Source organism: Electrona antarctica (assembly GCF_951216825.1).
Source record: "Electrona antarctica genome assembly, chromosome: 21".
In the NCBI taxonomy this organism is placed as follows: Eukaryota; Metazoa; Chordata; class Actinopteri; order Myctophiformes; family Myctophidae; genus Electrona; species Electrona antarctica.
This window is the reverse complement of record NC_136802.1, coordinates 25,056,315-25,077,800: the sequence shown is the minus strand read 5'-3', so window position 1 is coordinate 25,077,800 and position 21,486 is coordinate 25,056,315. Positions and strand designations below refer to the sequence as shown.

The 21,486-nt window shown below is 40.6% G+C and overlaps 2 protein-coding genes across 3 annotated transcripts; both read right to left on the bottom strand.

The window, feature by feature from the left end:
* Positions 1 to 92: 92 nt before the first annotated feature.
* Positions 93 to 19,518, bottom strand: LOC306914638 (placenta-specific gene 8 protein-like). Of its 2 annotated transcripts, none has more exons than XM_079491776.1 (5): positions 19,481 to 19,518; positions 16,405 to 16,535; positions 3,045 to 3,176; positions 1,657 to 1,841; positions 93 to 332 (listed from the first exon to the last, which is right to left on the bottom strand). In XM_079491776.1, the coding sequence occupies exons 3-5, from the start codon at positions 3,157 to 3,159 to the stop codon at positions 102 to 104; spliced, it is 531 nt and encodes a 176-aa protein (XP_079347902.1). In that variant the 5' UTR covers positions 3,160 to 3,176; positions 16,405 to 16,535; positions 19,481 to 19,518; the 3' UTR covers positions 93 to 101. The 2 variants fall into 2 exon arrangements, with proteins under 2 accessions (XP_079347902.1, XP_079347901.1); XM_079491775.1 differs by having other exon boundaries at positions 19,251 to 19,508.
* On the bottom strand, positions 5,730 to 10,198 carry LOC306914639 (cornifelin homolog A-like). The gene is made up of 4 exons (XM_079491777.1): positions 10,119 to 10,198; positions 8,989 to 9,114; positions 7,501 to 7,655; positions 5,730 to 6,419 (listed from the first exon to the last, which is right to left on the bottom strand). The coding sequence occupies exons 2-4, from the start codon at positions 9,101 to 9,103 to the stop codon at positions 6,297 to 6,299; spliced, it is 393 nt and encodes a 130-aa protein (XP_079347903.1). The 5' UTR covers positions 9,104 to 9,114; positions 10,119 to 10,198; the 3' UTR covers positions 5,730 to 6,296.
* Positions 19,519 to 21,486: the final 1,968 nt, after the last annotated feature.

Below are 21,486 nucleotides of genomic sequence, written 5' to 3'. Positions count from 1 at the left end.
CGTCTTGGATTTTGGAGTACCGGTAGTGATAAGGCATATTAACATAAGTGTTTTCTTTTCCTGGTTGTAATTAATCATTTAAACCCGGGGTGACAGACAGGTCACATAATCCTGGAAGTCATGACCCCCTGGGAGACAGCCGAGGACATGATGGGCTGAGATGAGATGACGCCCTGCTGGATGGGCATGATAAACTGCTGGTTGGCCAACACCGTGGGCTGGCTGTTGATGACGGTGACTGTCTGGCTGCGTCTCTTGATCTCGCGGGCCATTTGACACCAGGAGCACATGTTGCAGCAGGTGGCATAGACGCAGTCACCGGCCATGTCCCCCTGAAGGGGACACATGGAAACGTTTATCATTGTGGGCTCGAGTAGCGAGTCAGTCCGGAGCCGTCGGGCTGTGACATCATGTGGGTCAACCAATAGGAAGACAGAGGGAGAGGGGCTGTGATGCCATGTCAATACATCATCATCGAGTAGAGAGCTACTCGAGCCCACACTGTTTCTTCAGGAACAGTCTGCTACACAATAACTGCGATAACAAAGCAACTTGCAAAAATAGTAATGAAGAGAAACATTGTGTCAATGGAAAGAATAATGCTAGTTCCAATGTATCCAATGCCGTTGGTTAGTCACAGGCTCTTCTTAATACTACCTGGTGTCCCTATTTTGGGCAAAGGCCAAAAACAATGTAAATGTCAGTGTGTGAACTTGTAGATCAACTATTTTTGCTACTTTTGTGTGACAATACGACATACGACAAAGTAACATAGGGCATTAATTTGTGGGAAAAAACTAACTTTTAAATATGGAGATACAACATTTCCTTCCCTACAGTGATGAAATGCTAAAGGCAGTGCATCTCTCTGAACAAAGTGTGTGTCTTCCTGCACCTCCGAGATGTTCTGACTAGCTGAAGAAAGACAGAACATCATGGATTTGTGTGCGATTGGTCAGACATTCTAGGTGTGATTTCATTATTTTTGTTTCCGAATTCTGACCACAGCTTTTTTATGCCAGCAGCAAAGCTGCGATAGTTTTGAAGAGACATAATTGGCTGAGGATGTTGGGAGGTACTAGTCTCACGAGCCAACCTCCAAGAAGGTACAAACACCTCTGTGACCCCCCTATGTGGCCCCGAAACCATCCGGGACAGCATGGAGATCCCAGTTTTAATACCACCGGTTCCAGTGCTGAACACAACACTAAAACAGTTCGGAAAGCCCTTCCGAAACCGAAAAGAGTTATTGTTCGGTTGGAATATGTTGCTGCCATAAAACGGCACTGGCTTACCTTTTTTAATGAATGAAATGTAATTTTGTCCAATCTGTCTGGTAGTGTATGTTAATACAATATAACTTATACAATTGGGGTGGTCATATTTTGTCTCCCTGCTCTTCTATTGAGACATTTTAGATCATGTCAAAGGTCATGTCTCATCTAGACACAGGACCTGACATTTGGGGGGGACCTTTCTGCCTTTGTTTGGATAGTTGTAGTAGACACGCAGCAAAGGTCGCCAGGCTCGGGAGTCGAACCCACGACACGCTGCCAGGTCACTTTCAGCCTATTTGAGGTTGAGCCTTAACCGCTAGGCCATCGGCGCCCTGAGTCTTGAAATATTAATAATTGCAGTCTGCATCAAATAACTTACCTGGATGCCGTAGCGGTTGCGTACTGCGCTCCTCATGGCCATGGACACAGGCGGGGTGCATGATGGGACGCCCACCGCTTGAAGCGCGGTCCACAGCACGTCCAGCAGGGGGAGACAGAAACACTCTCCAAACTGGGAGGTGGTGGTGCAGGCAAAGCAAGGGAAGCACCAGTATGCAAAACAACCTGATGAGAGAGATGGGTTACCACTGATAAGCACTCTTATCTCACTGTCATTGTATGTTCCGTGCAATAACAAGTCCCAGGTTCTGATTCTGCAGTGTTTTATCTCAATAGAAATGGTGTACAGTTTAGTTCTACATGGCAAATGTTTGTAGTCCTTTGTAACATCAGATACATAATTATTATAAATCAGAAAAGCTGATATGAAAGCAAAGCACAAACTACAAAGGCGAGCTGAGTGCTTCTGAGAGTACACAGGGTGATAGCATAGCCTTTAAGTACTAATTTAAGTACCATATGAACCCTTGCATCCCAAACAAAGGCAAACATTCAATGGAAATAGCAGCTCTACAAGCTCATACTTGTAGATCTGCTATTTTCGCTAAAGAGATTTGTTGTACTATAGAGTGAAAAAAGGAGGGGTCTAAGTCTAATTTTTAAACGTATAAATTATTTTTTAAAGTATCATATATACGCACCTCACCTGGCCATGTGTGTACAAATACTAATACAAGTCATGTATAAACACCTTTGCAGTGTTCGTTGAAGAACCAGAGAACCAGACATTTTTTATCTTTATACAAAAATTTATACTTGTATACTTTGACTAAAATGGTCATATTAGATCAGTTATCAATAATATCTGATCTACAAGCTCACAACACGTCGTGTTGTAGATCGCCCATTTTTTTCAACAAAATATCTGCAAAATAACTTTTAAAGTTTTCAATTAACTGTAGTGGAACAAATGGTACAATGTTTGCCTTTAAAGGAGCAGTTCACCCAAAACATTACATTATGTTCTATCAATTACACAATACACACACCCCATGAAGCCTTTGAATTAATGGAGATGTCTTTGTTTTTGTCCCCTTCCTGAACCAATCATTTGATGAGCAGTGCGGCGGGGTCTCCAGTAGGAGACTTGCAGAGTCCCCTTCCGGAGACATTAGCATCTTTCCACCGGTCATCAAATTATTAGCCTGGCCCAGCCAGCATGCATTCTGGTATAGAGGGGCGGGTATAGCGCATGGAGCAAGCGTTGGATAATATTGGTTCACCGATCTGAGCGCCCGCCCCTGATATAAAAAACAAACTGAAATACCCAATAAAGTAAATTAACCTAATTGTATTTAAATTAAAGTACAGTGCTTGAGTAAAGGTGCTTAGTTCCTTAGTTTCCACCACTGGTAACAACCCACTTACAAACGGGCAGGTCATCAAAGCAGCCACAGATACCGGTGCTCCACTGGCTGGAATGGATCGCTATGAGCGACGATCCCTGTTGCTGGCAGTTATTGATGATCATGTTTGTTGCCATGGTGATCGACCAGGAGTCTAAAGAAAACACAAACAAAACAATGGAGTTTCTTTTGTTTTTCTTATTTTTTCCCCCCTTCTCACAGTTCTTACTTTCGCAGCATTCCTCAATGTTGACATGACATTATGTAGGCATACGTCCAACTAACCAAACAAAGCTTTCAGCACACTCTCGTGTACAGCACTTTTCCTTCCTTCCATTGTCCTGCCATGTGATATGGTTCATTTAAATCTCCATAAGGCAAAGTTAACACCATTCACTCCCAAAACACCCTGGAACCAACTTAAGTGGCTGCTTTGGGCATTCACTGGCTGACAGCTGTTTACCATAAGTTAAGACACATTTGTCCCATGCATTTCACATTGCGCCTGAAGTTACGGTCACTGGCTGTGCCAACATTTTCGCTCAAAGACCTGGCAACAGATATGACAAAATATTATATGCACCAATATTATAATTCGGTTAAATCTAGATCTGTCCCACTCCAACATTGAGAAAACAGCCAGTAAATTATATTTTGTGATGTCAGGAGTGGAAGAACCCTGGTAAACTCACTCAAGCTGTGTATAAACATATAAGGATACTTCAATGTACATTTCATTTCACACTCACACTTCACTCACAATTTCACACTTCACTTCACTTCAATTTCACACTCACACTTGAGTAATCAAGAGCATAACAATTATAGGTGGGTTTGAATGCTATACGTCTACGTATATTTATAAATTATGGGTAAATATTATGGCAAGTACAATCAATACACTATGTACAACTAGCAACTTCCTCTCATGACTTGACAGCTGCGTTTTCAGCCATTAGAACCAGATGTGTATCAAGCAGTGGTAGAAGAAGTGAGATAGTTTCACTTAAGTAAAAGTAATACACCACTATAAGTACTCTCTTACAAGTGGAGGTCCTGCATTCAAAATTGTACTTAATATTGAAACATTTTTTGAAAATAGCTGATGTGTTGTGAGTTAAGCATAGCTTTTCTCATTTGAAGTAATTTTCATTTAAGTATTGTCTTAAAGCAACTGGTGATATTGTTGTTTGTCTATAATAGACAAACAACAATATCATGTATTAGTCCATATAGACTATAAGGACTAATACATATCTAAGTTGGCCTATCTGTTGGCCCACGTTAACCCATTTAGAGAAAAACCTCCTTGTAAAGGAGTCCTAACCCAACTCCTAACCTAAGAACATTCACCAACAACAGCAGATTGAGCTTGTGGATCGGCTATTTTTGGTTAGGAGATGGTGCAGACCGAAAGAAGCGGCCCAAGTACAGTTGTAAATCAAATCCATTTCACTTTAAGACTATAGAGGGTTTAAGTGGTTCATTTCCATAGTACATTTACAACACAACCGTACACGTACCTGATGTTGAGTGGACTGTGGGCAAACTTTCGGTACACCACACGACTGAGCCACGTTGGTGTCTGGAACTTCATGGAAGAACTGAGTTTGGACACGGTTCATGATTTGCATCGGTGTGGTTTGCATGTACCGAACACTCTGAGGTTGATGGTTTGCATACGATTGTGCTGTCTGGGGCTCATACTGTACGATTGAGCTGTCTGTCTGTCTGCCTGCCTGCCTGCCTGGGGCCAGTGATGTGGCCCCACATGACATGAGTGAAGAAGTACTCCCATGTTTCACTTCAGTAAAAGTATCAATACTGCAATGTAATAGTCTGTTACACTGGGCTGTGGCTCAGCGGTCCAGGCACCTTGGCTGGTAAACCAGTCTTGCAGTGTGCCACGGGTTCGACTCCCGATCCCGACGGCCTTTACTGCATGTCACCCCCCCCATCTCTCTCCCCATTTCCTGTCAGCCTACTGTCTGTCCCTCCATAAAAAAGTGTGAAAGCCGAAATAGTCTGTTACAAGTAGAAGTCCCGTATTCAAAATGTACTTGAGTAAAAGTACAAAAGTATTGGCATCAAAATATACTTAAAGTACCAAAAGTAACAGTACTCATTGTGCAGAATCCCATTTTACGAATTAAAAATGTATATATAAAAAAAAAACCTTTTGAATAGCCGATTCACAATGTGTCGCTGGTAGATCTGCTATTTTCAAATGGACGAATGGCTCTTGTGTGATGTGTCATTGTGTTCCACTCCACAGCCAGTTCAAAGAGTAAGGATCACAGATATTGGCTACTCTAAAGACATTTATTGCACTGCTAGTGAAGATTTACATAATAATTTGTGTACACAAATAGATGAAAATGGAGAAAAGACAAGGAAAACCTCTAAAAATGATCATGATTGAAACATGCCAAGAATATCTACAATGGACCACATGCCCCCCTGGGGAATTTGGTGTCATCCTTTTAGCATAATCTTTGCTTTGACTGTACTACATTGTCAACAAATCAATCAATCAATAAAAGAGAGTATGGGCCAAATGAGAAATATGAACACTTACAGACTTAATGTCTGGATGTATACCAGATATACCATCCAATAAATTAGTAGGGTGGCTGTACAATAAATGTCACTAAAGATCTTATAATTACAAAAAAAATATTATAATAGGCAGCGTATCTACAAAGTATTAAAGCATGAACATATTTATTTCTATAGAGCATTAGGGAGACGAGGTGGCTATAAATTGTGTTCAAAATGGTGCCCATTGTCATTGTACAGTATACGTAACGCCCAAACTACATTCCACCTCCATGCATTCATCCTCAGTGTGCTTCGTATATTAGCCGGTGGCATTCCTCGGACCCACATGGCGTGTGCTCATTATGTGCGAGGCAAACAGGTACATACTGTATGTGATGGTAGAAGATAAAAGAGGATGGCATCAAAGAGGGATGCTCATTCCACGAGTTAGCATAATACCATGCTTACTGAAGTAAGTAAGTTGTTTCGGCTGAAGGAAAAGTATTCTGGCCATAAACAAAACAAATGTACAAGCAAGTAGTACAGTAGATGTGCCATTTTGCTGCACAACACTGTCATACAACAAAGTATAAATAGGTCTTAAAGTGCTTAAGTACATATTGCGATGATGATGGATGATGATAATGATGACGATGATGGAGACGGCAGCATTTGTAACTGTGACGAGGGTTATGGCAGCACAGGTGTGGGGGTTGTTTGGTCGATCATTAATCTATCTGGACATGGTGTTGATGAAGGTGACGGGAACCGAGCGGTTCTTCATCTCTCTCGATATTTGACACCAGGTGCAGGGTCCACAGCAGCAGCCCTGCACACAGTCACTGCAAACCGTATCCTGATGCAGAGAGAGAGAGAGAGAGAGAGAGAGAGAGAGAGAGAGAGAGAGAGAGAGAGAGAGAGAGAGAGAGAGAGAGATGGTGGGTTGTCAGTACATAAAAGTGTCAACATAAAACTAAAAGCATAGTATAAAAACATAAATAGCACCAATAGAGAGGGTGCTTGTGATTCATTATGACATTGAAATGTAAGCTACTAAAAGCAAATTTTAATAGCAACAACAATGTTTTGTCATTCTTCTCTATTCCATTTACCCTACCCTGTTTTGTGAACAGTACACAAAAGTAATGCAATACTTGGCACAGAAAAGTAATATTGTAGCATAACATAATTTACCTTTAATTGAAAGTAACACGCAACATGCATTTTATGACAAAAAAAAGAATAACGCCTCCAACACTGCTTGGGAAAATAAATGCAGCAATCGTTCTGCCTTTTTTCTTGTATGCCAATTACCTTGAACCATGCCAACATCACATAAACAAATGTATCCTGCTACGGGTATAAAAAGAACTGTGTATAGATAGTTAAAAATACGAAAAGGTTACTCCCGCTGTAAAGGGTGGGGCACACTATGGATATCCTGGCATCATCTTTAGAGATGATGTACATCTATTTATTTGCACAAGATTCATAAATAACTCTATTTCAGCTTCAGGGTAAATTGGGGCAGGGCCTTGAGCTGCTGATGTTTGTGTGTGACATGTAACAACAAGCAAAATCACATTTCAATGCAAGATCCATTTTACAACATTAACCCTGGCGTCCCAGTTTTTGCCATGTTAAAGGTTAAAATGTTCAAAGTCTTCAAAATGTTTAAAAATATATCTAAAAATGTAAAAATATAGCGAAAATAGCAGAACTACAAGCCCACGACGTGTCGCAATGCGATGTGTTCTGAGCTTGTAGACCTGGTATTTTCGCTATTCATCGTACGATGAGGTATAGGGCTTAAGTGACTTAAGTGCAATATCAAACGATATCATAGTGGGGGCATACACAGTAGGATGTCCAGAATGGCAAGTGTCAGTGTGTGTGTGTGTGTGTGTGTGTGTGTGTGTGTGTGTGTGTGTGTGTACCTCGATGCCGTAGCGCTGGCGCACTGACACCCTGAGGGATATGGTTATGGGTGGGATGCACCCGAAAGCATCCAGCAGTGGTAGACACAGACACTCCCCGGCCTCATGCGAGGTCTTACACACGAAGCAGGGAAGACACCAGAAGGCCAGGCAACCTGAAAAGGAAAATGTGATGAATGTGTCATTTGACTCTTTCCAACTGTTGGAAACAATGGACAGCCACTGGGCAGTAACTCCAGCTCTAAGCAGTGCCTGGCGCAAGGGCGCTGGTGTGGGACAGTGTCAATTTTGTCGACTAATACTATATGACAAAAACTAAATGGAAACCACATTAAAACTAAGCTGTGATGACTAAAATTAAGACTAAGACTAAAATGTTAGGAAGGGACTAGTGGACAAGAGATCCAGTATAAGTAATTTTACACTTGGTCAGAGCCGATCTAGCACGACGCGTTGTGGGCTTGTAGATCGGCTATTTTCAGCAAGTGTAAAATCAGTCACTACAACAGCATCAAGGCCCACCAAAATACATTTTAGTCGACTAAATCAACTGTAGATTTAGTCGACTAAAACTAGACTAACACTAAAACATTCCAGGTGACTAAACTGTGACTAAAACTAAAAGAAAACTATTCAAGAGACTGACTAAAACTAAAATCTAAATTTGCTGTCAAAATCAACACTTCCTGTATGCTGCCTGAGGAAGAGCACTGAGCTCTACAAATGGAATCAAATGTTACTGTATGTCAATTTACTTCCATTTGTACACTAAAATGTTTACTTATTTACAATTCAGGCATTTAGCAGACGCTCTTAATCCAGAGCGATTTAAAGTAAGCAGTACATATTGGGTTATGCACTTAAATAAAAGTTTAAAAGTCATATTTTGCAAGCAACATGTCTTTTGGTACGGGAGGAATTGGATACCGCAGAATCTGGCCAGTGGACAGCCACGTGATCGAGGAGAAGTGCTTAATGTTATCATTTACAAATGATCATTGGCCTTGGAAGGTTGACATTTCAAATCTGCCATCTGTTCAGTCAGACATTCCTCACCAAGAACGTATTTAAAGAAGATTGTGTTAAGTAAAACATGTTTCTGATCTTCTTTCTACATTGTAGATTGTCAAATCATCATAAAAATGCAATGAATGCATTTCATTCTCTATACTTTGTTTGTGGTATGCGTCATAAACATGTATCGATCCTCCTTCCTCCTGCTCCTGCTACTCTATAGCAAATGCTTGTAAAAGTTTAACCACTTAAACCCCAGCATCCGTATTCTGGGGGAGAACATTCGTCCAAAATAGTCAATCTATACAAGCTCATGACTCATCATTGCAACACGAGTCGACGCATTGTAAGCTTGTAGATCAGCTACTTTTGGCTAGGAGATTCGATGTAGGCGGTCTGTTTCAACAATATAATAGAGGGTTTAAGTGATTAAACAAGCACAATGAGAAAATGTTGCCACGCTGCCACACTTACATCCTGGAAGGTCCTGGAAGCAGTCACAGATCCCAGAACTCCACTCATTGGAGATGGTGGTCGCTGTGTAGGGCTTGGGCTGGGTGACAACAAACTTACCTGTATTCGTGGACATGGTGACAGCTTCTACAGGAAATAGAGTTCACAGTATAGTTGCAAAATCTTGGTTCCACAGTTATTTACAAATTATTGTCAATGACCAACAACATTCCACAAAGTTATTATGTATGACATTCCATGTTTGACATGTTTATTTCCTTTTAGGTTGACCCAATCTGTGCATGAATGAAATATCAAATGTGTACTTCAAATATTAGCAGTCATAAGTTCCTCTTTATTAAAGTTGATGCAGTCTGATGTGACACTGTGGGATTCATGATTCCAACCAAATGGACAAATGTGAGCTTTGGCTGCTCTACTGTGTCAGATATGAATAGTAAAATGATCTGTGTCAATTAAAATTTAAAGTTGAGTGCAGGCTCATCCATAAGCTATATACTTCTGGAGGGAGCAGAGGTGTCTTGTCTTTATCAACCCTTTATCACCCTATAAGACCGGGAGTGGACACTTGAAACATGACATTAATTTACTTCCCTCACAGACTAGTTGGTACTGTATACTGTTAACCTTTGAGCCCCAAAGTGTCTTTCTATACACCATAAGCTTATCAGATTGTAAGGCCATCTCAGTGAATGCTGTCTTCAGCTTGGAAAGAACTCTTCTGAATCGAAATTATTTGAAGAAATTCAAGTTCTCACATTATCATAAAAACCTGATTTGGACAAATATGTATGTATGTAATATGTATTTCATCTATGAAATTTTGTAATTTAATGTCATTTCTCAGCATTAGGCTATGCTGAGAAGTGAGAACACCAACTGTGGTTTCTTTGATGAATACATTACATAAATCAGCTCGCTGGGCAATTTGAATGAACATGGATTAGGTTTCCACTAGTTTAGCCTCGTGCTGTGCAATTATTCGATTCATCGATAAATTAATCGAAGAACATGATAATCGATAATTGATTCCCTAATTGGAAAGGATTGTCAAATACTATACATTTTTCCCTATCATGATTGTTAAGTCTAGCCTAACTCATGCAAAACCATGAAATGGATGGTCTTACCTGGGTCTTGTCAATGGACGAGGGATTCGGTTAGATCTGAATAACGTGGATGACTGTGAACTTGCACGGGAGCGCAGCATCTTATAGATGTGGAGTGAACAGAGGACAGAGGTGAACGTGACTAGAGGATCCATATCACTAACTGGTCTGTCCTGTTTAATGACGTGCATGTGCATAGTTTAGATGTTCAGACATCAGATTGTCTGACCCTCACGCAACCCATGAAATCTCAAACATCAGCAGTATACATTCTGTACTGTAGGCTACTGTAAAAAAGCCCTTTCGGGCAGTGGCGTATCCAGGAATTACGTTTTGGGCAGGCAAGATAATGTGTTAATTGTCGTCTCCCTGCGCACAATCGTAGCACTAAAGGTTTTCTTTTTTTTACCTAAATGTTTATCCCTCGATTTTGTAACCCATTTTTTCACCCCTGTGCCAATTATCTAATGTGATCCTGGGCTCTCTACACACCCTCCGCCAACCTAGTCCCCATATATGGGGGACATGGGGAGAGCAACGGACTTGAACTCATGCTTCCTTCCCGCCTGAGTGTCCAAGTTGCTCCTTTACACGTGACAGGGGGGAGTTGCACTAAAGGTTTTCAAAGAGATATACCTGCCAGACGAGTGGGATACAAAAGGCTGAAAGGCATGCATTTACATTCCAATGGGTGATTGATGGTCGCGCTCTACCGCAACGGCCAATCAGCTGTCCATTAATAGTTCTCAGGTCTTGTTTTTGTCTTCTTTTTTTCTCATTGTATGGATTTTGGCCAGGCCAGAAATGGATTTGGACAGGCGGACGCCTGCCCTCGCCTTATTGTAGATACGCCTCGGCTTTCAGGCGCTGGTCACATTTTACCATTGGGGATGTGATAAGATGGATATTAGCCCACAGCAGAAATGTTGTATTCATGTAGCCTGTCTGTGCTGTCTGGAAGAAACCATTTACCGTAACCCCAAAATGTTCATTTTTCAGGAAATGGTTTTGTGGTTTTTAATACTTTCCATTGGTTAAATATTTATTTTAACTAACATACAGACGTATAAGGGTTTTCAATAGCACTGATTTGTGGAAAAGGAAAGAAAAGAAAAAAAGATGGCTAAACAGATGGAGTGAGCTGGTTTGGCAGATAGTTTGAGGATCCATCGCTGGAATACTTTTTAATACTTTGCAATGGAGCAATATTATTTTAACCAACACACAGACAAAGGGTTCAATAATAGCTAATAATATTAACACAAAGACCGTACCGTCATTGGCGTTGATCTACGTCAATTAATAAATGTTACGCTTAACGCCAATGATTGGTCTTGCATCGTCACACACACCAACATAAGATTATAACATCCGGTCTGGGTTTTTGGCACTTTAACTGTCGTGAATTATATCAACGTCTTTAATAAATGCTGGCGGAATATCTGTTAATAGATTTATGAAAAAGAAAAAGAAATCTAAAACCTCACAAATTGAGTATAGGTGGTTTCTTCCGGACAGAAATGATGATACAAATACATTGAAGTAAGTACATTTACAACTAGATAAAGTGCCCCTCGGGGCACAGGTCTCCACCAGGGCAGGTCAGTTTGTGGCCTCCTGGTGGCGCTATAATAGGCCAATGTGAAAAGGGTGGCATTTCTTCTTACTCCTTGGATGGCAATTGGATGATTTGAGGCATTTTGTTCCAAAAAAGTGTTTTGCAAAAATCCACCTGTTGGTGGTGCTATAACAGGCCAATGTGAAAAGGGTGGGATATATTCCTCAGCCTATTAGGAAAGTCTGTGAAAGATTTCACGTAAATTGCACGCTGCGTTCATGACGGAATCTGGAGGAGTAATATTAAAAAAAATGTTTTTCAAAAGTCGGCCTCCTGGTGTCACTATAACAGGCCGTTGTGGAAGATTTGGGGCAGAGGTTCATCATTGGCATCCAGGGAGTGTGCGTGCAAAATTTGGCACCGACCGGGGTTAACGGTGCCGGAGATTAGCTAACGGACGCGCGCGCGCGCACGCACGCACGCACGCACGCACGCACGCACGCACACACACACACACACAGCAAAACATACTCTCTCCCCATGCCTTCGGCCTGGTGGAGACAATTACAAGTTGAGCAATAGCATAATGGACAGATTGCTAAACCTAAAACTGAGTGGCCCCATCTAGCCATAGTGCTACCCTCTAGCCAAAATATAAACTTGCTTCACACAATGAATTGCATAATTTAACTGGAAGAATCCAGAATTAACCTTATTGATTTTGGTGACCCTATGGATTTTCCTTTAGTGACTCCCGTTGGCCATTTTCCAGTTGGGTGAACGAAATCAAACCTTTTTGTTGTGTGCTTCTGTACAGTGTGTACATGTTCTTTGCAAATGTTATCACAAATATAAAGCTTCGCTCTTCTGCCGTGGTGCTAAATGTTGCGCTCTACATTTCTTAGAACTGCGCTGAAAAAGTAAGGAAACCTCAACGACGTCATAAGCATTTTCAGTTCCTATGTAATTTTTATTATATTTCTGATGTTTCATATTATTTCTAAAAAGGTAGAGGGACACTTAGAGGATCATACCAGTACCAGCACCAATCAATCAATCAATCAATCAATCAATCAATCAAGCTTTATTTATATAGTTCTGCGCGTCACAGCAGAAAAATAAAAGGCAAGAAGATAAAAGGTTATACATCAATACATTAAAGTACATTTAAAAGAAATTAAAAGCTACAAGAGTAATGGAGAAACCTAAGTGTCTTAAGATTTATTTTAAAAATGTCCACAGATTCAGAGACCTACAACAATCCTTCAGCACACTGTTCCAAAGGCCCACAGGACCATAATCAATACATGCCTTTGTCTATTCAGCCGTATATAATGCATAAACATATACCATGTATTCCCATTAATGGCTTTATTTTTAGACTTAGCGCTTGTTACCAGCCACGACAGTGTGGCTGGTATTCTTTGAGTCTGTTTGTGCCTGTGTGTGGACAGATTTTATCAATGCAATACACGCTCATGATGATGTCATAAACAGGTGTGTGGTTGAGATCACAACGAAGATCTCAGTTTGAGTTTAAAGATGGGTGAGGTCCATGCAAGGGCGCCCAAAGTTACTGGTCTACAGATACTGGCTATCTGTCTGATACACTTTGTTTGTTAGCATTGCTGCACATCGTAAAAACCAAAATATGGACAACAGGGTTAAAGTAGTTAATTACTTGATATTGCTGTATGGATGTAAAGCAATGCAGCTGCAACCAGTGAAACATGCATGGTTATACTGCTTTAAGTTGTTGCATTGGTGTGGTTGACTTTTAAAAAGAAAAGAAAAAAAAAAGGTTTAGTCCCGAGTTCTGACCCTTGTGACCCGTGTGGTTTGGGCTCAAGGTCAAGGTCAAGGTAAACTTTATTGTCCACAAGGGAAATTTGTCTTGGGCTTTCACCCCAGCTACAGCCACACATAAAACATCAATGACAGACAAATATACATTACAGAGGGAGACACAACATTACACCATTGCACACATGATGTGGATAATCTAGCCTCACACAGTTACTGCTGTTTTCAGAGCCTCGTTCAACATATTCTTAGTTGATGCTGGTACAAACGATTTTTTTAATCTGATGTACTTCCACTTTGGTTCTTTGTATCTTCTCCCAGAGGGCAGAAGTACAAACTCGCCATTTAAAACATGACAATTTTTTGAGCCTGTTTTAATGTAGCCTCCTCATAAATAGACTGCAGAGAGGGGAGTTACCCCTATGATCTTCCCTGCAGTCTGTAGTCTGCACCAATCTCTCAGTTGCACTGAGAGATTACCAAACCGCTTTAAGATGGAATATCAGAATGGAAAGTAACACCACTCAAGTAACTGTTTTAATCAACAGTATAGATTGTCATACATATCATGTTATTGGACTATAAGTGTTGATCATTAAGCACTTCAATCCTATATTAATGACACGATGCAACACTTTGTGGTCTTTTAAAAGCTATTTAATAAGAAAATAATAATTGTATTATTTGTTAATAATCTACAGGTATATTTGCAAAGTAGTATTCGTACTACATGGGTAAATGTACCATTGCTTTACGCCTCTGGAATCTGCATTCAGCCAGCCACTCCTTTGCCTGTTCTTCTCTTTAACTAGATTTGATGGATTTGAGGCACTGCCAACATTCCTTTACCCTACACAGTATGTGTCATTTCCACTGAATGTCTTTTATCTTTCTCTTTCTCTTATGGTTTCTCTGGGTATTTCATTCTCTACTCTTTTTCACAACATCATCACCAAAGCATATTATGAGTCCCAACCAAAAAGAAACAAACAAATCAAATATGTTTTCCAACGATAGACCACTCATGCATGCACTGAGGCTGAAAAATAACCTGATATACCTGAAAGTGTTGTATTATGGTGCTGATATTATACCACACACACACACTATAGTTGTCTAACATGTTTTTCTGTGCTATGTGCACACATCGGCCTGGGCGAGCGCTGGTCGCTTTGGCATGGGGGGTCAGATCAACATATGGAATGAATTCTGTACTGGCCATATATGGAGTGTGTCTTGAGTGTACAGGGTTTGATGAGGTCAGATCAACATATGGAATGTCAGAACAGGTCAGCTCCATATATGGAGATCTAAGGGTGGCAGCGGGGGAAGTGTCTTGAGTGTACAGGGTTTGAGCTATTTGTTTTATGTGTTTAATTCGACGTTCTTCAATAATTCCATAAAGTTGGAAATCGACCGTGCTCTGGGCTGCAAGGGCTTCTGGGAAAATGAGTTCAATGCAAGTGAACGCTGGTTTTGACTGGACTACAGTTGTTTCGCATCGCGATGGTCGCATATTTCTCTCTTCAACAACAACCCATGGAACTATTTTCAGGCGGATTTACATGGATCAAAGCCGGCAAATACTTTGGCGTATGCTCCAAAGGTAATAAAACAATCCTGGCAGCCTAGGTAGTTTGAATATATTAATTTAAAGCCCTTAAACTTATATATTTCTAATTATGACACAGAGGCATGACTGTGATGACCTCAGTAAAGTTTGTGTTGGTGTGTGTTGTTAAAAAAAAGGTTATTGTTAGCAGTGATGGAAAGTACATTACAAAACATATATATATTCCACTTCAGCCCTATACGCACATTTCGGCCATTTGAAAATATCCGGTCTACAAGCACACAATGCGACACATTACAGTATGCTGTTTCTTACTCATTTTTTGATACACATTGCAATAAAATGCATCTTAGGCTTCAAACCCTGATCACAACTACAAGTATTTAACTGTGACCTTCTTTACCTTACTGACCATCCCTGTGATTGTGACCTTGACCTCAGCACTACTTAGTTCCATGTTGACTTTAAATCAGTAGGTCTACACTGACAGTCATACTACCAGCCCATTGTGACCAGGAAGCCTACTAGGAAATAATGTATACACAAACCATACATTTGTGCAAACATACAATCTACTAGGAAGAAATACATGGACTGCTCGGCGCAGACGTCAGAGCACCTAGGCTGCTAATCCCACCGGACAGCATGTCGCCTCTACTGTATGTGGGCAATGTTGATAATGGACAGTATACTGTGAGTGGTAACACTAGCTATAGTCCTTTTATTTTGGATTGATTTGAAATTATGATTATTAAATGTTATTAAAACATTTTAGTTCTCATTGTTACTGAAAGGAATGGGATCACATTAATGATAATATAGGCTACTTTAATGTGATGTCATAAAATGATGATGACACACCATCAGAGTCACGTTCACTTTCTTCAGGAAACAGGAAGATGACAGGTGTAAATATATAAAAGAACATCTGAATGCTAAGTTACATTTTCACAAAATACACCAAGAAACAGTACACCAATAAACAGTATATATACCCTACAGTCCAAACATTAGACATCTGAAACACATGACAAAACCACAAAAGCTTAATGGCAACTTCACTGATCCATTATGGCCAACATAAAATTGAATTAAATGCTACCCATTTTGTCTAAAAGTATGTTCAGCATCATGAATTAAGGCATTTCCATTGTCGGATTACTGGGATACATTTTGTCCCAGTGTGTAAAAATCACTAGCTGGAGTTCATGCAAAACAGGGAGTGGCTACAGGAAGGGTGACTAAAGGGTGACTCTCCACTGTGAGCTTATTATAGGAACACATGCCAACCTCTGAACAGCTATGCTTATATACCAGCCACAACCTGAGTCTAAATCAAGTGCGCCCCCTGCAGGGAGGTCAGAGCAGTGTACCTGACTGAAGGAGAGGATGACCGAGTGGAGTTGGCGTGGCTCGCTGCTCGTCTCTTCAGCTCACGAGAGATCTGGAGCCAAGACAGAGTGTAGCAGCAGCAACCATAGAAACAGTCACTCCACACACCTCCCTGGAACACACAGAAAGAGCCGTGAACACAGGTGGGGAAAGTTGAACATAAAATGTGAAGCTGGGATCCGTAACTTTTATGTGTCACCCACCCAGGATTTCAACAATCCCTGGCCCTTTTTACACCCAAAGAACTTTGGTTCTAGAACTGGCTCCGTTCTACATTCTTGGAACCTTGGTGCTGTCATGGAAGCGATGGCCTTTTTTTTTTTCCTGTTCCGAACCAACTATGAACTGAACCGGTTCAACCCCGTTGAAAAAGGGACCCCTGAGTCAAAGACCAAACTTCTACCCCCATATTTTGAGACAAAACTTGTAAAAGGCCCCTCAACCCCCCAGAAGGTACACTAACTTGCAGTCAACTCAACACCACAATATTTATGTTGAACTGCAAGTGGAACTACAGGGCACGCATATATGACTACATTCATTGAATGCCAACCCCATATTAACACACATGTGCATCTCAACAGGATGTTACAGCTTTCAATGCTGTTTTGCACTCCCTGCTACAGTCATATACTGAAGGTAAACTGACAGGATAAACAAAACATGCACTTAAAAGGTCAAATAACGGTTTATTTCCTGTGACGTCCACAAAGTGAATGTTTGGGACAGTCCTTCAGTTTTTTCCCAGTGGGACTTTTGGGGCTCTGTGATTGACATGAACGACCAACTTCCTTGACAACAAATGCAAAGCTAGCGGCAATTCACACAATTCCACTGGATTATAGGGGCCCCATGAACAATTGGGCCCCTGGGCCTGGGCCCATGCAGCAGTAGGCCCCCATGGCTGCCACCCTTTGGAAGCCCTGTTTGGTCAAGAGACATATTGCACTTATGAGCTTCAGGCAGCACTACTTGTCATTCAGTAGGTGTTATATGTGTTAGTATGTCCTTGTCCTACTCGACACCACCGGCTCAATTTCTTGACGGACTAGTATAGGGAGATCACTTCCAAGCACTATACAAATGTAGGCTACTATAATATGTATTATTAATATACACTATAGTATACAGTACTTCTTTACCATAGATTGGTTCACAATGCACATAACGTTTTAGCTACTGAAGAACAAACTAAATATACAAATCCCACACAACAAAAGTTGAGCCAAAGGAATTGGTGGAAAATAAATGTTTCTCATGTGCAAGAGCTCCCTCTTAGGACAGAATTAATTTACTGCAGCAAACTCATTTGATAATGATAATATTCAATACTATTTAATAAAAAATAAAAAATATTTTCAGCACCTTACTCTTATATACAATGTACAATGCTTGATCTCAGTACTGTTAATTCATTGAGGGCAAACCATTTGACATATAGCAATATAAATACAAATCAGTCTTTTAGATTAGAATGTATAACCCTAATTAGTTAAGAAAAATCCCAGTTTGGACCTTTAAGGCTCCCATCACACAAGGATACTGTATCTAGACCTACACCTACATACCGGTAATCATGAATAGAATGTATCATACATTAATAAGATGAATAATATTCTCTCCTTCCCAACAGTGCTTGGGGAACACACCCAATGCTTCTGGGAACCCATTCAGATTAGCTTCAGCCTACTGTACATGCCTCAAGATGTGTGCAGTATATTATATTGACAAGCATCCACAGCCCACTCACGCCACCTCCATAGGAGAGTCACCTGCTCTCGCTTCCAGCTCCTGCCTCAGCCCACACCCAGTTCCTTTTCTTATCCTACTCATTCTGTTCACTGTACAAACCAGTGCTTATCAAACATTTTCACTTCAAGAACCCCCAAATGAATATGTATTTAGCAGTGGACCCCCATTAGAAATTTTGTTTTTAAAATGTTTCAAAAATAGAATTGCCTCAATGATCCCTGGGGGGGTCCCCAGACCCCACTTTGAGAACCACTGGCATAAACAATCTACTGATATTCTGTTGCACTGTATTTGTGTTGTTTATGGCCATGAAATGATCAGTGGTCTCTCCAGATCTGGGGGTTAACTCGCATTACAAAGCACCGAGTGAGGGCTTTCTGTGGGCAAACACAATTCTATGGGTGGTGGGAAAGCATTGTGTCTAAAGTTGTTGAACAAAAAAAAACAACAACATTGCTTTCATTTACTTGTACAGTATCTTGTAGTATTTATCAAAAACAAGAGCAACCGTTTGACGGTTCACAGAGTGGCTGCATACCAACAAGAGCACAACTTCCCTGCAAATTATGCGGAAGACTGAGATTCTTTTTTTATATTGGGTTGAATCTACCCAATACCCTCCATTGACAGCCCATTGATCAAATTGAAATTTCTGATTTGCTTGTATTAAATAAATTTAATCTGTAAAGCGTTTGTTTCATGAAAATCTACTGTAGACATTCCGTGCAGGTATAGGTGATGTAGATGAAGTGTAGGAGTTTGGAAGCGCTCATTTTCATTAACGCATCGCCTTCTGCCTCCTGCATTATGTGCAAATTCGAAACAGGTGGTACGCAGGGCCGTTCAGTGACTACGTCTTCGACAAGCACTTCCAAACCTCAACACTTTGTAGATTGAAAGAAGATAATTCAAACTTGCCCTACAGCTGCAATTTTGTTGCGAGTTTAACGTTGTTTAATACAAGCAGATCGGAAATTTCAATTTGATCAATGGGCTGTCAATGGAGGCCCTGGAGGGTATTGCTGGAGGGAAATCTTGAATGATCCTCTTTCTTCATAAAAATCCAGCTACTTACTTTCTGTGAAGAAATTCCATGCAGGTGATTATTTTTCTAAATGTCAAATGCGCTCATTTTCAATAATGCAACAACGTCCTGCTGCCTCCTGCATTATGGGCAACTAGACCTGTACGTGACCGTCGGCCACCGGCCTACTTGAGAACGATGCAACTTGGGAACCTAATAATACCCGTTGTCAACTTAGTCATAGTTTTAACTATCTGTCTGTGTCCCTTTTGTGCCCATACTGTATATGGAGATCTCCGTATCTGTCTGTCTGCCTCTGTCTGCCTGTGCCCGAAGAGTGCAAACTGACTGTGAAAAGTGTAGTGGCTAAGTAATCAATTTGCAGGTGTGGGGTTGCCATGAGGCAGAGGCTGGAAATTGCACAGGTGAGGGGACTTAAGCTGATTAGGCCCACTTAGGCCTTTTGTGGTGGTTCTGGAGAACCGTGGGTCCGACCGACTCGATACCGGGCACTGCACTCCCTGTGGGGATGTGGAACGTGTGTGTCGAATGTGAAGTCGGTGGGGCGAACGGTTCTCGAGTTAGGTGCATTACAACCGTACACACACGCATGCACGCAGACACGCAGACACAGAGAGACGTGGTGCATTTATAGTAGGATTAAGAAACAGGTGGTACGCAGCTAACGCAGGATCCCACTGAGTGATTTACAACAAGCGCTTCCAAACTCCAATGCTCCATGCTGCTCAATGATTTTCCACTCAGTGTAGATGGGGGGGGGGGGGGGGGGGGGATGCGTTGGAGAGAGCAAAATAGCAGATCTACAAGCTCACAACGCATCGCAAGGTGAGCTTGTAGATCTGCATTTATTTTTGAGTGGTGTAAACCACTCCTACAACTGGCTTTTGTGTGCAGAAAAAAATGAGCATGGTTGCTATGTTCAAAATAATTTCTGACGTAATTAAATCACACCCGGGTGAACTGGATGACCGTAGCAACCATGGTCATTTTCTCTGCACAGAAAAAGCCAGTTGTGAAATCACATCCGGGTGTGATTTCATTACGTCAGATCAGAGCTGATCAGGCTACATAATACCTTACCTTATTTCATTACGTCAGACATTACATCAGACCACAGCTGATCATGCTATATAAAACCTTACACCACTCAGTTCACACGGGTGTGATTTTTTATTCTATTTAGGCCTGACGGCGAAATTTAAAACATGTATTTTTTTATTCTATTTAGGCCTGACGGCGAAATTTAAAAAATGTCTTTTTTTATTCTATTTAGGCCTGACGGCGAAATTTAAAAAATGTCTTTTTTTATTCTATTTAGGCCTGACGGCGAAATTTAAAAAATGTCTTTTTTTATTCTATTTAGGCCTGACGGCGAAATTTAAAAAATGTCTTTTTTTATTCTATTTAGGCCTGACGGCGAAATTTAAAAAATGTCTTTTTTTATTCTATTTAGGCCTGACGGCGAAAGTTAAAAGATGTCTTTTTTTATTCTATTTAGGCCTGACGGCGAAAGTTAAAACATGTCTTTTTTTATTCTATTTAGGCCTGACGGCGAAATTTAAAACATGTCTTTTTTTATTCTATTTAGGCCTGACGGCGAAATTTAAAAAATGTTTTTTTTTATTCTATTTAGGCCTGACGGCGAAATTTAAAAAATGTCTTTTTTTATTCTATTTAGGCCTGACGGCGAAATTAAAAAAATGTCTTTTTTTATTCTATTTAGGCCTGACGGCGAAATTTAAAAAATGTCTTTTTTTATTCTATTTAGGCCTGACGGCGAAATTTAAAAAATGTCTTTTTGAGTGGTGTAAACCACTCCTACAACTGGCTTTTGTGTGCATAAAAAAATGACCATGGTTGCTATGTTCAAAATAATTTCTGACGTAATTAAATCACACCCGGGTGAACTGGATGACCGTAGCAACCGTGGTCATTTTCTCTGCACAAAAACAGCCAGTTGTGAAATCACATCCGGGTGTGATTTCATTACATCAGACATGATTTCATTACGTCAGACAGACCTTACACCACTCAGTTCACACGGGTGTTATTTTTTATTCTATTTAGGCCTGACGGCGAAATTAAAAAAATGTATTTTTTTTATTCTATTTAGGCCTGACGGCGAAAGTTAAAAAATGTCTTTTTTTATTCTATTTAGGCCTGACGGCGAAATTAAAAAAATGTCTTTTTTTATTCTATTTAGGCCTGACGGCGAAATTTAAAAAATGTCTTTTTTTATTCTATTTAGGCCTGACGGCGAAATTTA

What these genes read in the sequence shown, in the direction of transcription:
- LOC306914638 (XM_079491776.1), bottom strand. Translation starts at nt 3,159, where the DNA reads ATGGCAACAAACATGATCATCAATAACTGCCAGCAACAGGGATCGTCG. An exon ending in CTTTGATGACCTGCCCGTTT is followed by an intron (nt 1,842 to 3,044) that starts GTAAGTGGGTTG and finishes CTCTCTCATCAG; the next exon opens with GTTGTTTTGCATACTGGTGC. An exon ending in GCAACCGCTACGGCATCCAG is followed by an intron (nt 333 to 1,656) that starts GTAAGTTATTTG and finishes TGTCCCCTTCAG; the next exon opens with GGGGACATGGCCGGTGACTG.
- LOC306914639 (XM_079491777.1), bottom strand. Translation starts at nt 9,103, where the DNA reads ATGTCCACGAATACAGGTAAGTTTGTTGTCACCCAGCCCAAGCCCTAC. An exon ending in CTTCCAGGACCTTCCAGGAT is followed by an intron (nt 7,656 to 8,988) that starts GTAAGTGTGGCA and finishes TTTCCTTTTCAG; the next exon opens with GTTGCCTGGCCTTCTGGTGT. An exon ending in GCCAGCGCTACGGCATCGAG is followed by an intron (nt 6,420 to 7,500) that starts GTACACACACAC and finishes TCTCTGCATCAG; the next exon opens with GATACGGTTTGCAGTGACTG.